This window comes from Ictalurus furcatus, chromosome 28 (genome assembly GCF_023375685.1).
Source record: "Ictalurus furcatus strain D&B chromosome 28, Billie_1.0, whole genome shotgun sequence".
In the NCBI taxonomy this organism is placed as follows: domain Eukaryota; kingdom Metazoa; phylum Chordata; class Actinopteri; order Siluriformes; family Ictaluridae; genus Ictalurus; species Ictalurus furcatus.
In genome coordinates, this window is record NC_071282.1 from 6,285,202 (window position 1) to 6,299,684 (window position 14,483).

Here is a 14,483-nt window from a genome sequence, read left to right on the forward strand (position 1 = left end):
GTCAAGGCCCCTCTGTGCTCTCTCTCTCTCTCTCTCTCTCTCTCACCAAAGTAATTCTGTCCAAACAAACGGTTTAGAGAGACATTGAGGGGCTGTGTCAAAACCCACATCTCTGCATCATTGGACAAATCTCTCCTTTAGCAATCCGAGACATTTACTGTTCATCATACAGAATATGTTATCACTGTGAGCTCATATATATATTAAATATGTTAAATTTTGTCCTGGTCCATGGTGCAGAAATACAAGAGGAATGTGTTGTGTATATATATTGTGTACAACATATGTCTTCACCTAGGGATTGGGTCAATACATGACTGATTTTAAAAACTGAAATTGCTGAACTGACTGAAAACGTTTCTTAAATGTATAACAGTGCAAATATCACTAAATGGTAGATAATCATATGCCGGATACATTATTACTATTATTATTATTATTATTATTCTAATTGGTGGAAAATGTTTAAAACACTGAATACCAAACAACTCAAGCTTTTTTTCAGTATTGACCCTGTCCTAATATATTTAATATCCTTTTTGTATTGACCCTGTCCTGATATGTTTCATATAGGTTTTTAGATGTCTTTATTTGTCAAATTAGGAGGGATTCTTCTTCGCCTGTGCATGTGTTAAGAGAATGGCAGTATTACCACATGACCTTAGTTCATTTTCAGGTTCTAGATGCCATATTGGTCAAAAAATTGGTCAAAAAATCAGCACCTAAAGCGTTTACATGGACAACAATAATCCGATATTAACCCGATTAAGATGATACTCTGATTAAGAAACTAGCATGTAAAGAGCCATTTTTAATTACCTGAATCCGATTAAAGTCATACTTGAAGTAAACACAAATGGAATTAAAACGTGTGGAGTATTCCTATTTTAGTCGCATTATCGACATGCATTACAGACACGTACACACCTTAATCACACTATTAACGTCGTGTGGGAGTTTTCACCGCATTTTGCAACAGGAAAATGTACATGTACACACACGGCAGTGCTCAACTGTTTGACGACAAATGAGAGAGCACGGCTGCGTCCGAAACCACGTACTTACCTACTATATAGTAGGCGAAATACATGTATCTCAGCTACTATATAGTAGGTAAGTACGCAGTTTGGGACGCAGCCCACGGCTTCAAGCAGTTGTCTATTTGCACGTATAGCATGACAAATAATTAACTGCACTTGAAGCGTTCGTAAAATTAAAACTGAAACACCCAAAACTGTATACGGTCCATAACGAAGATGAACTGTATGTCGATACGTGAAATTCTGGAGGGAACGTCAGACGGCCTGGCGTGGGGACGTAATGACGTGTGCCGTTAACCGATCTATGTTCTATAACATGTAAAACAGGAACATGAAAGGAATAATCTAAAGCAACTCATGTAAACACCTTATTCAGAATATTGTCTTATTCAGAATAAGGTCAATAATTAGATTACTGCTGTCCATATAAAACGTAGTCATTGTCATGGCACACGGGACAAAGCAAAAAAGCTTTTAAATGTATTTAATTCTGCTAAACCTCCTGAATGCTTGCTGCACAAAACGCTATTCATCTCTACACAATGATGTGTTTTCTACATATTCAAAAAAACTACTTTCTAAATGTATGTATTGTTCATGTACATTTAAAACACATTTTTAAAATGTAGGCTCGATTGCACTATAAGGTGTATTACACTATTATAGCATTTTGAGAAATACAGAAATGTTGAAACTTTGATGCCCAATATATCATCGAGAACCTACAGTCTACTCCAGAATTCGAGGTATCCTTGGTAAAGATGAGTAAAAAAAAAATGTGAAAAATGTCCTGTTTTGCAACTACTGTGTGGAATGCCTGAATGTCTAGATGAATCAGGAAGTAATCCACAGGTGAATGAGGGAACTAGACTAGTACCCAGGAGATGGTGACCTCTGCTGGCAGTGTGGGGTAGCATTCAGAGTTACTGTGACAGTAGACACAGAGACTTCATGACCGAGAACATCATTCTGCAAATCTCCAACCCATGATAAATAAGAAATATTTGCCTAACCATCTTCCTTACTAGGAGTTGGTAAAATACCTGTCCTCTTCCAGGCAGGTTCAGAGCTGGCTGTTTTAAACTTCTTAATTATTGCCTTAACAATGGATATGGGCATTTTCTAGTGTGTAGCTATTTTTTTTTATAGGCATCCTTATTTATGAAGGTAAGGTCCACTTTTGTCTCATTTCATGTGTATATTCTCTAATTCTCCCCATGCTGATGTTTTGCCTCTGTACCTCATATATACCCCAGTGAAACAGGAAATCATATGTGACCACTTCAAGTTTAGTTTTTTTTTAGTAAACACTCAGTTTATGTTCTGTTCATAAGAAATCCTGGAGCTGACTGTATAAGACTAAGGTCATGATCTGTTCCTGACCATTTTTGTTCTCTTTAGGATGAACCAAGCCGTTTTTATGTGTGTGTCTTGGTTTGTGTAGTGTACCCATAAACGCATGCACCTTTGCATGCTTATATTTCTTTGACTCATACAGTATTGTATAATCGGGAGTATTGGTGATATGTCACTGTATGACAAGACTGTTTTTGGCTCTTGCAGGTCAAGCTGTTCATTTTCAGTGAATGTAGTATAATTTGGTTATCATTTCTTTTTTTTCTTCTTCTTTTTTTGTAATTGGTGGGTATAATTTTCTTATTTAAGTTAATGGCTTTTTAGTGCATGTACTTTGACTTCCTCAAAAAAGACTTGGCTAGTAGTGACCTCTAGTGGTAATAAGGTTGCAGAACCATGTCAAGATACAAAATTAAATCAACATTATAGCTTTATTAAAATGGTATTATGGCTAGGCTGTAGGGTTTGGACAATGTTAATGTGTTTGGTGAACAGGTAGTTATTTATTTATTTATTTTTACTTTAAACAAGAAAACTTTTAAAGAAAGAACTGGATAAAAGCTTGTCAAAACAGGAAGCCAGTCTAACAGTGTAAAGGATTGAAGGGAATGTAGAAATAATACTTTGTTTACTTTGTACAGCTGAATTTTGAACACATTCAGTTTCAAAACTTTTGCTGAAGTGCCAGTGAAGAGGGAATTGCAACATCTAATGTCCTGAATTTTTCTCTCTTTTGTTCTCTTCTTATTCCAGGCGAAGCTCCGTCCAAACACATCTATAAGATCCCACTCTGTAACCTAGTGGGGCGAAGCATAGAGAGGCCGCTTAAATCTCCATTAGTCAGTAAGATGCTTATGGGTGCAGTACCTGGTGTGATAGGCCCCACCTCCGTGATCTCGACCACACCATCTCTCTCATTGTCTCGCATGGAGATCAAAGAGATCGCCAGCCGAACAAGGAAAGAACTGCTGGGTGAGGTCTCTGTGTGTGTGTGTGTGTGTGTGTGTGTGTGTCTCTAGGTAAATATCTGCAATATTAGTGGTTTGGGTTCTGGGCAAACAGTCAGGATTTTTACCAGACAACCATTTTAGCTTTTGTTTTATTTAATAATAAAGCAGTCAAACACTTGTGTTAGAGGTATGCGTGCTCAGTACGTGCTACATGTGGTTCTCTATGTGTGGTAAGTTTGTTTGATCCTCTGTCCTTGTTCCAGGTTTAGCTGAAGAACCTAGCAGCAAGTCAGACAGTTTCTCCATGAAACAGAGGAAGACAAGCAGGAAAACAAAGGAGGAAGAGAAAAGGAGACCGGCAGGGATCGCAAGCACTGAGCAGTAAGTTAAATCCCTGAGATAATGGCTGAATCGAAAACAACTCCCCACCTGTGACTTACAGGTATATTAGGTACGATTTGTGAAAAGTATGTGTCTAATGGTTAATTGGTGGAGTTAAATAAGATTTAAATGATTATTTACTCGTTGAGCCTGCCCTATGTACACAAAACTCTGCCCCAAACCTCATGGTGGTTCAAGGTTGTTCAGCAAGGATTGCCATTACATCGCTTTCAAGTGCACTCGGACATTCAACTGCTTGAAAACCAAGTTATAACTCTATAAACATGCAACTTTTCCCCATGATAATTTATGAAGAAGTGAAGGGGCTTTGGGGGCATGTATATAAAATGACTGACATGCAGCCGATCCAAATACACAGAAAGGTTCCAGACCAAAAGGCACATTTCCAAAGTGTTTTTTTTTCCCAGCTATGTAATCCACTTGGCTTAAACTATAATTTTTTAGCATTTCTACATAATTTTCCACATTATTTTTTATGCGTAAGAAATGAAAAATATTGACTATTACACCTTTAAGTATCAGTGAATAAGTGATACATGGGTGAACATGCAAACTATCTTGCTCTTCATTTGGTGCAATATTAGCTGATGACCTCATTCTGTACTAGTGCTCCCTCCCCACACTGTAAAATGAATGGTTGTCTAGGGATGTAAACTTATTTCCCCATCCCCAACTAAACCTGATTAATACATAGCTCCTTGGTCTTCGTGATGCTGTTTGTTTTGGCACTCTTCGGCCTTCCAGGAATTTGTAAATAATTTTGAAAACTATATGGATTTTTCCTCCCAATACAAAATGATGGGCTATGTTGTGTAGATTCATTGCATAAAGTTATTTAAGTTCATCCTCTCAACACACAGGGCTGGACATCTGTTCCCACAGACACACACACACACACACCCCTATTCATGCTCAGTGAATAGGCTACATAGAGAATAGAATAGAAACCTTTATTGTCATTGCATTGAAATACAGTGAAATTTCAGAAACTGCTCAGCAGTGCCACAATACATACACACATGTAAACCACACAATTACATTCACAAAGCACATAAACCTAAATGCAGCAGGTAAAATAAGAAAGTGCAAAATTGAGGGTTTCACACAGTTATTGTACAGTCCACAGTGATCAGTCTCGTATATAAATAGTGCAAACAGCCCTTAGTTTAGGGACTGGATGGCTTTTGGATAGAAACTGTTCCTAGAATCTGGCAGTGCGCATTTTAATTGCCCTGTATCACCTTCCTGAGGGCAGGAGGGCAAACAGGTAGTGACCGGGGTGAGAAGAGTCCTTGACAATGTTTTTGCACTGGATAGGTAGAGGGTGTTTGCAGTGTCCTCTAGTGAGGGGAGAAGGCACCCACTGATGTTCTCTGCTGTGTTTATGACCCTCTGTAGAGCTTTTTTGTCAGCTTCTGAGCAGCCTCCATACCACACTGTGAGTCAGTATGTTAAAACACTCTCTATAGCAGAGCGATAGAAGGTTTGCTCTCGCGGTACTATAAAGAGCCTTGTCACCTGATTTGAAGGCAATATCACGAGCTCTGAGGAGAGTATAGACTTCTGACATCATCCAGGATTTCTGGATTGGAAAGACCCGGATGCGCTTCTCCTCAGTGACGATGACAGTACAGCTGGCAATGCAGAACAGAACAGTTTGTGTATATTCTGCCAGGTCCTGGTGTTTAAATAAGTCTTATTCAGTCCTTGCCAAGCAGTCTTGCAGTTGGAATAGTGTACCCTCAGGCCAGGTTTTAATAATTTTAGTGGTTGCCTTTATCTGTTTCCTGAGGGGAATATAGGCTGGGACAAGGAACAGTGAGATATGGTCAGATAGGCCCAGATATGGGAGGGGCACAGCTCTATAGCCATGCTTGATATTTGAATACACATGATCAAGTGTATTTCTTCCTCTGGTGACACATTTCACATATTGTGGAAATTATGAAAGTACAGTCTTTAAACAAGCTAATTAAAGTAATCACCTATGATATGAACTCCATCTGGATAGGCCATCTGATGTTTGCTAATAATAATGTGCAAGTAGATGAGAGCTGTGCTGAGCATCGGGTGGAATGTAAACAGCAGTAATAACAATTGCTGTTAGCTCGTGGCAGGTAAAAGGGTCTATATATGACTGTCAGGAGTCTCAATATCAAGTGAACAATGGCTCTCTATGATGCGGCTTTGTGAGTCATTGTGTACATACATGCAAAGTCCTCCACCTCTGCTCTTACCGGAATCTCTGGTGTGGTCCCTGCGGTGTAGCGAGCGGCTTGCTAACTGTACAGCAGCGTCAGGGATCCCTGAAGTGTAGCCAGGTCTCAGTTGTTATAATCACACAACAGTCACGTAGGGAGTTGTTGTTGGCTATCAGTAGCTCCATATCATCCATTTTGTGTGTGATTGACCTGGCATTGGAGAGGAATAAGCTCAGGTACAGTCACAGATTGCAGGTCTTGTCTGACAGGAATGGAACCTGATCTGTTGGACGTGTTGTATGTTCATAGATGCTTTTAAGCTCATCACAGCTATACAGTGTGGTTATTTGAGTTACCATAGCCTTCCTGTCAGCTTAAACCAGTCTGGCCATTCTCCACTGATTTCTTTCATCAAGTCATTTCCACCAGAACTGACACTCGCTGTATGTTTTCTTGTTTTTCGAACCATTCTGTTTAAACTCCAGAGATTGTTGTGTCTGAAAATCCCTGGAGATCAGCATTATCTGAAATACTCAAACCAGTTTTTCTGGCACTAACAACCATGCCACGGTTCAAAGTCATTGCAATCAGTGACTGAGATTTTTGCCTCATTCTGGTTTGATGTGTAATGAAGCTTCCACCTGTATCTGCATGACTTTTTTGTATTATGCTGCCACATGGAGTCACTTGTACTGAGACTGAATTTGTAAGTGTATAATAACATTTAATTTATATATATATGAACTTTATTTATTTAATTTATTTAAATCAGATGTTCTTTGCAGAAAACAAATAAAAATAGATCATATGAGTATGTAGATTTAATTATGTAGATGTGTCATGACATGAAGCGGTGGATGCATATGCAGAACTTCTTTTATTAGGGAACCAAAACTCAGAGAAACAAACACCGGGACAGAAAAAAAAACAGGACAACCAGAAACTAAGCAATACTAAATAAACAAGGCTAGAAATACTTAAACTATCAAAATAGACTATACCTAGTACAAACTATAGCAAATGCAATCGAAACACAAACATAACCTGAATGCAATGCTCCAGTAACTAAAGGAAGAACACAGAACTAATAGGGTAGGGTAACGAATTAAAAAAAACAACACCACCCATGAGCATGATAAGTACAGGAAATAAGGTAGACAACAGAAGAAGTCCTATAAAGACAGTAAGGGTGCCCTTTAGTGGCCCACGGTGGAACTGCCCCTGGGGGCCATGACAGTTAACACAGGTAGACCTTTAAAAATCTGAGATGTGCTTCTACATAAGTGTATGTGCCGAACATAAGACTCTGGATATAAAATAAGGAGTCATTTTGTATATAGCATGTATATAAAATTTTTGTAACAGGATCTATCTAATCCACCAGAGTCGGGTTGGAGTGTGTTGATGGTGACATTGACATTCAACGGCATTGTTCCTCTGGCTCAGAGGCGGAGCCTCATGAGGGCAGCCCACCCCTGACCAGCACTTTAACGCTCTCTGCATCTTTCGAGGAGGACATCCTGGACCTGAAGTGATGACAATCCTACAGTGTGTCTCTTGTAGCCCCTCCTCAACCCAACCTGCGCTCTATTTGTTTGTTGTTGTTTTTTTGTTTGTTTTTTTACATTTTATTATTTGGATTTTATTTTTTACTTTTGTCCTCATCTACACTATGTGATGTGGAAATGGAACCACAAAGCTTTGCACCTGAGTGAGTTTACAATAACCAGTGTGATAGGAAAGTTTCAACACACTTGTGTATGTGCGTGTGTGTGTGTGTGTGTGTGTTTCTGTCTGTCTTGTTCAGTGAGACTCAAGCTGAACTTACCAACAGTCATAATATCAAAATGCTGTAAGGAAAAGAAAAAGCAGATGAGCTCTGGGATAAGAATTTTAAAAGACCTCCTCCCTTCTGAAGTAAGTCACAGGACCGCAATCAGGTTTTGATGACACAGAACTTGTCAGATTCACTTAATGATAATGTAGCCATGGAAGACTTAAGGTCATAGCTTATATTTCCAGGTCAAAGGATATGATCCAAAGCATAGCATAGCAACCAAGCCCGAATGTAAATCTGAAGCACCTATGTCAGATTATCTATTTTAAATCATGTTGTGATTTAAGTGATTTATCTGTCAATTGCACCTTGTAATTATTTCAGAGTTTAAAAAATAATAAACTATATATACATCTCAGGCTGTGGCTGCACACATTAAGATACATATATACACAAAATACAAATAAATATTCTTTCTAAATATATTTAGTGATGAAAGTTTAATAAAGAATATAGGTAAATTAAATGTTATGCTACACCCAAGCAAAACAACCGTGACCTGCACACCTTTGGCAAACAGGGCAGAAATCTCCCACAAGTGCCATTTTCCTACAACTCCCAGCAACTGCATTAAATCAGACTGGACATGGATTACATTTCCCAAGAGGCAAGTAGCTACACTTCCTATAGCTGTTCCATTAAGTGGACACAACAAGCTTTGTTTAATTAGCACATGCGCCTCGGCTCTTGATGCCTAATGTAATACTATGTAAGTGCACTCAAAAAAAAAAAAAAAAAAGAAGTTTTTGCCTCTGGATTAAAAGGGCTCCCAAACACCTGCATGCCTCCCTTAAATCATATTACAAACTAAAAAGGGATTTTGTATACTGAAACATTAGAATTAGGATTTGATACCTTCACAAGTCATAGACAGTTTACATAGAATGGAATAATTAATATAAATGTCAGCTAAAGGTTGGACTACAGACTGCAGATTAAGTTCTAATTTAATAGGCCAAAGAGGGAGTAAAGTAGCTGATAGTGAAATATTAACCTAGATATTTATGTCCCATCTCACACATTGAGATGGGAGATGAAAATTTTGGCATATAAGATAGAGAAAGACAGTTTATGGCATCATATTATGCTAAATGCATGCCCTCTCTAACTAAATTTTCTCTGACACTGTATATGCGTCAAGAACCATTATCCAACACTAGTAGCAGCCTGATTGAAAAGTGAAAATGTGGGACTACTTTTTGCAAATTCAGATTTTCAGTATATTATCGTCGCACTGCAGTTTTTATTATCACCTGTTGAAAGGATTGTGTGGTGCTGGTGACTCACGGAAGATGTTTATAATTTTACGTTTTTGTTCTCTTTGCCTCCTGTCCCTCTGTTTGCTCGATCTTCGTTGTTTTCGCAGTGGTTTTTGTATTTGAATCAATATTAACTGTTTAGACTGTCACTGAAACTGTTGTTGATATTGAAATTAAAAGACAAAAAAGAAAAAAAAGAGAAAAAAAAACACCAAGTGTCTTAAAAATTGTATTGCCATTGTTTTTAATGCCAAGTACTACTTGTAAATGGTTGTGTTTCAGATGTGGCCTCAAACAAACCTATTATTATTATTAATATTATTATTATTACTACTACTATTATTATTTGGGCAAGTGCTGTAGATCACTGCTGTAGTTCGTATTGTTCATTGATATTAAATAAATATTTATGAAATTTGTGGCACTCGACTGTAGTGGTATAACTAAACGTTGCAGTTTATTTGTTGATGTTAGTGACTGGAAATATATATATTATATTATTATATATATATAAATTAAATGCATCTGATTGTAAACCACTTCAAGTCTATGGAGAGATGCAGGTTTGCCCTGAATATCGACTTGTTTCATGTTTACCTGATTTTTCATAATAGGTCATTCTTTTCATATTAAAGTATGCATCAGCAATATTTTTTATTGGGCCTGGTTCTGGTAAACGTACGTTTAGACAGAAAATAAAATGTGCTGGTCTTAAGCAAGTATTTTACTGCTGTTAATACATTTGAATATACCACAACACTTATCAGAATATGCAATAACAAAATGTACAGTGCATCTGGAAAGTATTCACAGCGCTTCACTTTTTGCACATTTTGTTATGTTACAGCCTTATTCCAAAATGGATTCAATTCATTATTTTCTCAAAATTCTACAAACAATACCCCATAATGACGACGTGAAAGAAGTTTGTTTGAAATCTTTGCAAATTGATTAAAAATAAAAAACAAAAAAGCACATGTACATAAGTATTCACAGACTTTGCCATGACACTCAAAATTGAGCTCAGGTGCATCCTGTTTCCACTGACCATCCTTGAGATGTTTCTACAACGTGATTGGAGTCCACCTGTGGTAAATTCAGTTGATTGGGCATGATTTGGAAAGGCACACACTTGTCTATATAAGGTCCCACAGTTAACAATGCATGTCAGAGCACAAACCAAGCCATGAAGTCCAAGGAACTGTCTGTAGACCTCCGAGACAGGATTGTATCGAGGCACAGATCTGGGGAAGGGTACAGAAACATTTCTGCAGCATTGAAGGTCCCAATGAGCACAGTGGCCTCCATCATCCGTAAATGGAAGAAGTTTGGAACCACCAGGACTCTTCCTAGAGTTGGCCGCCCGGCCAAACTGAGCGATCGGGGGAGAAGGGCCTTAATCAGGGAGGTGACCAAAAACCCGATGGTCACTGACAGAGCTCCAGCGTGTCTGTGGAGAGAGGAGAACCTTCCAGAAGAACAACCATCTCTGCAGCACTCCACCAATCAGGCCTGTATGGTAGAGTGGCCAGACGGAAGCCACCCCTCAGTAAAAGGCACATGATAGCCTGCTGGAGTTTGCCAAAAGGCACCTGAAAGACTCTCAGACCATGAGAAACAAAATTATCTGGTCTGATGGCCTGAATGGCAAGCGTCATGTCTGGAGGAAACCAGGCACCACTCATCACCTGGCCAATACCATCCCTACAGTGGAGCATGGTGGTGGCAGCATCATGCTGTGGGGATGTTTTTCAGTGGCAGGAACTGGGAGACTAGTCAGGATCGAGGGAAAGATGAATGCAGCAATGTACAGAGACATCCTTGATGAAAACCTGCTCCAGAGCGCTCTGGACCTCAGACTGGGGCGAAGGTTCATCTTCCAACAAGACAACGACCCTAAGCACACAGCCAAGATAACAAAGGAGTGGCTACAGGACAACTCTGTGAACGTCTTTGAGTGGCCCAGCCAGAGCCCAGACTTGAACCCAATTGAACATCTCTGGAGAGATCTGAAAATGGCTATGCACCGATGCTCCCCATCCAACCTGATGGAGCTTGAGAGGTCCTGCAAAGAAGAATGGGAGAAACTGGCAAAAAAAAAAAAAAAAAAAGGTGTGCCAACTTGTAGCATCATACTCAAAAAGACTTGAGGCTGTAATTGGTGCCAAAGGTGCTTCAACAAAGTATTGAGCAAAGGCTGTGAATACTTATGTACATGTGCTTTTTCAGTTTTAATACATTTGCAAAGATTTCAAACAAACTTCTTTCACGTTGTCATTATGGGGTATTGTTTGTAGAATTTTGAGGAAAATACTTTCCGGATGCACTGTACATGAGAATAGTAAAGAAAAAGAAATCACAAAGGAAAAGTTACGTGTACTGTTATGTAAAACATCAGCCCTGTTAAATCAGTTCACGGTTTCAACAAGAGACAATTTGTGAAAAGACTATATACAAAATGTACTGTATGTTTTTCTTAGTGTTTTTACTTCCCCATCAATCGCATCAATCTATGACTTAAGCTCACCTTAAAAGAGTGTTTAGGAACCTTTAAGCTGTCATCCATGATGAGTTCCATTGCTGTCAATATTTATATTACATCATTTGAATATATGATATATGCATGGCTATTAAAAAAAAAATAGCCACCTGAAAGGTACGTATGATGCTTTAAGTAAGACGTTTACCACCACTTGAGCTGTAATTCACCTTTTCTTTCATCAAACTACAAGCATAAGCACCTGCTGTTTGCTATATGCTACTGGAACTGGCTTCTGTGGTCAAATATGACAAAAATAGCTTTCTGGCAAACACTCAAGGTAGGTTTGATGTAAAAGAAGGATGGCTATACAGAAAACAGTCCCAACTCTTTGGTATGGTGAAGGATCTGTTATGGAGCGGTTTTTTTCTTCAATAACCATGAGAACCTTGTTTAGAATAAATAGCATCATGGGTATGAAGTATCATGAGATTTTAAATGAAACTTTACCTCCCTCTACCAAGAAGCTACATCTTGGGTCATGGTTGGATCTTCTAGCAAGTCAATAATCCAGAAGTTACCTCCAAATGCACACAAAAATGGTTCAATGACCACAGAATCAGGCCTTTGACATGGCCATCCCAGTCCCTTGACTTAAACCCCACTGAAAACAGGTGAGCTGAAGCACTAGTAGAGTCTAATCTACAAGAGAAGACCTAGGACCCTGAAGAATTTGGAGAGATTCTGTGTTGAAGTGTGGTCTCACATTCCTTGCTCTGCATTCTTCAAGCTCATCAAGCATTATACATGTAGGTGAAGACTCAGTGCAGTTATGTAGGCAAAAATGAAGTCTCAAGTACCAAATGCTGTGGTGCCATAAATGTAGTTTTGCTTAAAAAAGAAAGAAAGAAAGAAAAAAAGTTATTTGATAAGGGTTTTTATTTTCATTGTTTGACTGCAACTGCTGGTCCACAAGAGCCAAACACCACTCAATCTGATGTTGCATTAAATACAGCAGAAAACAACTTAACTGAATAAAGTTTTAATAACATTAACAAAAAGAAACATGACAATGACATGTGTATGCAGTAGTGTTCACATTTTATAAATATTATAGTCAACCCATATTTCCCCTAAACTAACATAACAATATTGCTTCATATGTATCAGTTGCAAGCCTGTGTATTGCTATTAAAGCCCTTGATCATTTTAACAGTGTCGTGTCTCTCTGGAGCTGACGAATTTTGGCTGGAAATTTTGGTGGGGTGGATTTAAACATTTCATCACAGGTATTTCCAGGACACATATCAAATATAATTTATGCATACTAATAATCTTTCAGTACAAGGTACGTAGGATTTTTGTATTACATCCAGGTTTTTGAGATGTTTTAGTGTAGTCAGAACATTAACATGTATGCACATGGTACCAGTGTGAACTTATAACATGATGGAACAGCAATTGTGTGTAAACTCTAAAGCCTAAAAAGAATGGTAGCTATTGTACTGTTATAAGAATGCAACTTTGTGAATAAGATGGGTACCACAACTGTTATTATTAACAATTATTAATGAATAAATATCAATATTTTATAAAAACCTGCATATGCCCTTAGCGGCACCTGGAGCCAGCCATAGCAGACTTCCTAACTGGTAAGGCACGGTAATGTCTGCAACGCGCTGGGGCTTGATGCTCTTGAATTAAGCCTTCCTGTGCTGGATCATATGGTCTCCTCCAGTCAGGAGTATGGCCATACACTTTTGTTTATGCCCTCTGCTCTAGTGAAGGCAGAGTAAGACTCTAGTTTGAAATGTCTGTCCGTGAAAGGAGCTGTGTTCCCGAGTGATGAGGGTATGTCCATTCTATTTTGTTTTGTTAAGTCTTTAGAGTCTGAGAATTGGATTCTCTTCTCTTGGGCTTCTTTGGCCACAGGCCCAAACACTGACCCTAGTACATAGAGCAATTTGCACAGGGTTGTTTTGCATGCCCTTAGCAGTGTCAACTAAGCCAACCATAACTGGTGTTGGTCCAAAATTAAACTAAACGAGAACTGTCCTGCATCATGATCCAAAGTGCCAAGTGTGGAAGTGGAGGTTCAATCAACCTCATCACCAAGGGGTCCTATGTGGGCCTTCCCCAAACTGTTGCCATAAATTTGGAAGCACATAATTGTATGGGATGTTTTTGTATGCTGTAGCATGATAATTTTCCTTCACTGGAGCACAAGACCAAGAGGCCCAAACATGTTCCAGCAAGGTTGGAGTGGGAGAACTCAAGTGGCCTTCACGGAGCCCTGACTTCAACCCCACTGAACATTGTTGGGTAAACTGGAATGCTAACTGAGCCGCAAGTCTCCCCAAATTCAGCCCCAGGTTGGCTATACAGTAGGCTACTGTGGCTAGATAATCCGGTGAGTGAAAAGAGAATGAATTTGGAAACTTTGTGCGTTGCTGAAGATTCCTGAACGCAATAGGTCAGCTACAAGGCACTGCAGCCCCAGCCAGCAACCCAAGGTTGATGCCATTAAAGGTTGCTAAGATATGCCTAGGGTACTTCCCTTAGCATTATAAGAGTGGAACTGCAAGGGCAAACCACTCCACAATGTTTATGGCTCAGCATTATGAGCATGGATTAAGTGAGCAATCCACTCCAACACACTCATGCCCTTCTCACACATCATAATAACCCTGAGAGCTCGAATTACGATGTTAGTACCACTTAGTTGGTTTTAAGAGATTTTGGAGTTTGGAGGATAGCCTAACCTGTAGCTCTGACCATAGTCACAAGCTGTTACGTAGATAGTCTACAAATCTTCCGACATGAGGAATTAAAGGGAATCTCAGCCAATAGTAATAACATTTTAGAGTGTCATATGGTCACTACACGACTGTGTTAAAGGCCTTGACGTGCTGAAACAGTGCCCCTGCCTTATATTCAGAAAACACTCAAACAAAAATCA

General features: G+C 39.0%; 1 protein-coding gene across 4 annotated transcripts in view; it reads left to right on the top strand.

Moving 5' to 3' along the window:
* The window catches only part of garnl3 (GTPase activating Rap/RanGAP domain like 3), a 100,465-nt gene extending 90,996 nt beyond the window's left edge, over window positions 1-9,469 (top strand). For all 4 annotated transcript variants that reach the window (XM_053617684.1, XM_053617685.1, XM_053617687.1 and 1 more), the window contains 3 exons: window positions 3,150-3,368; window positions 3,610-3,727; window positions 7,334-9,469. In XM_053617684.1, the coding sequence (XP_053473659.1) occupies window positions 3,150-3,368; window positions 3,610-3,727; window positions 7,334-7,484 (488 nt within the window). In that variant the 3' untranslated portion in view covers window positions 7,485-9,469. The remainder of the gene's footprint in view (window positions 1-3,149; window positions 3,369-3,609; window positions 3,728-7,333) is intronic.
* The last annotated feature ends 5,014 nt before the right edge of the window (window positions 9,470-14,483 follow it).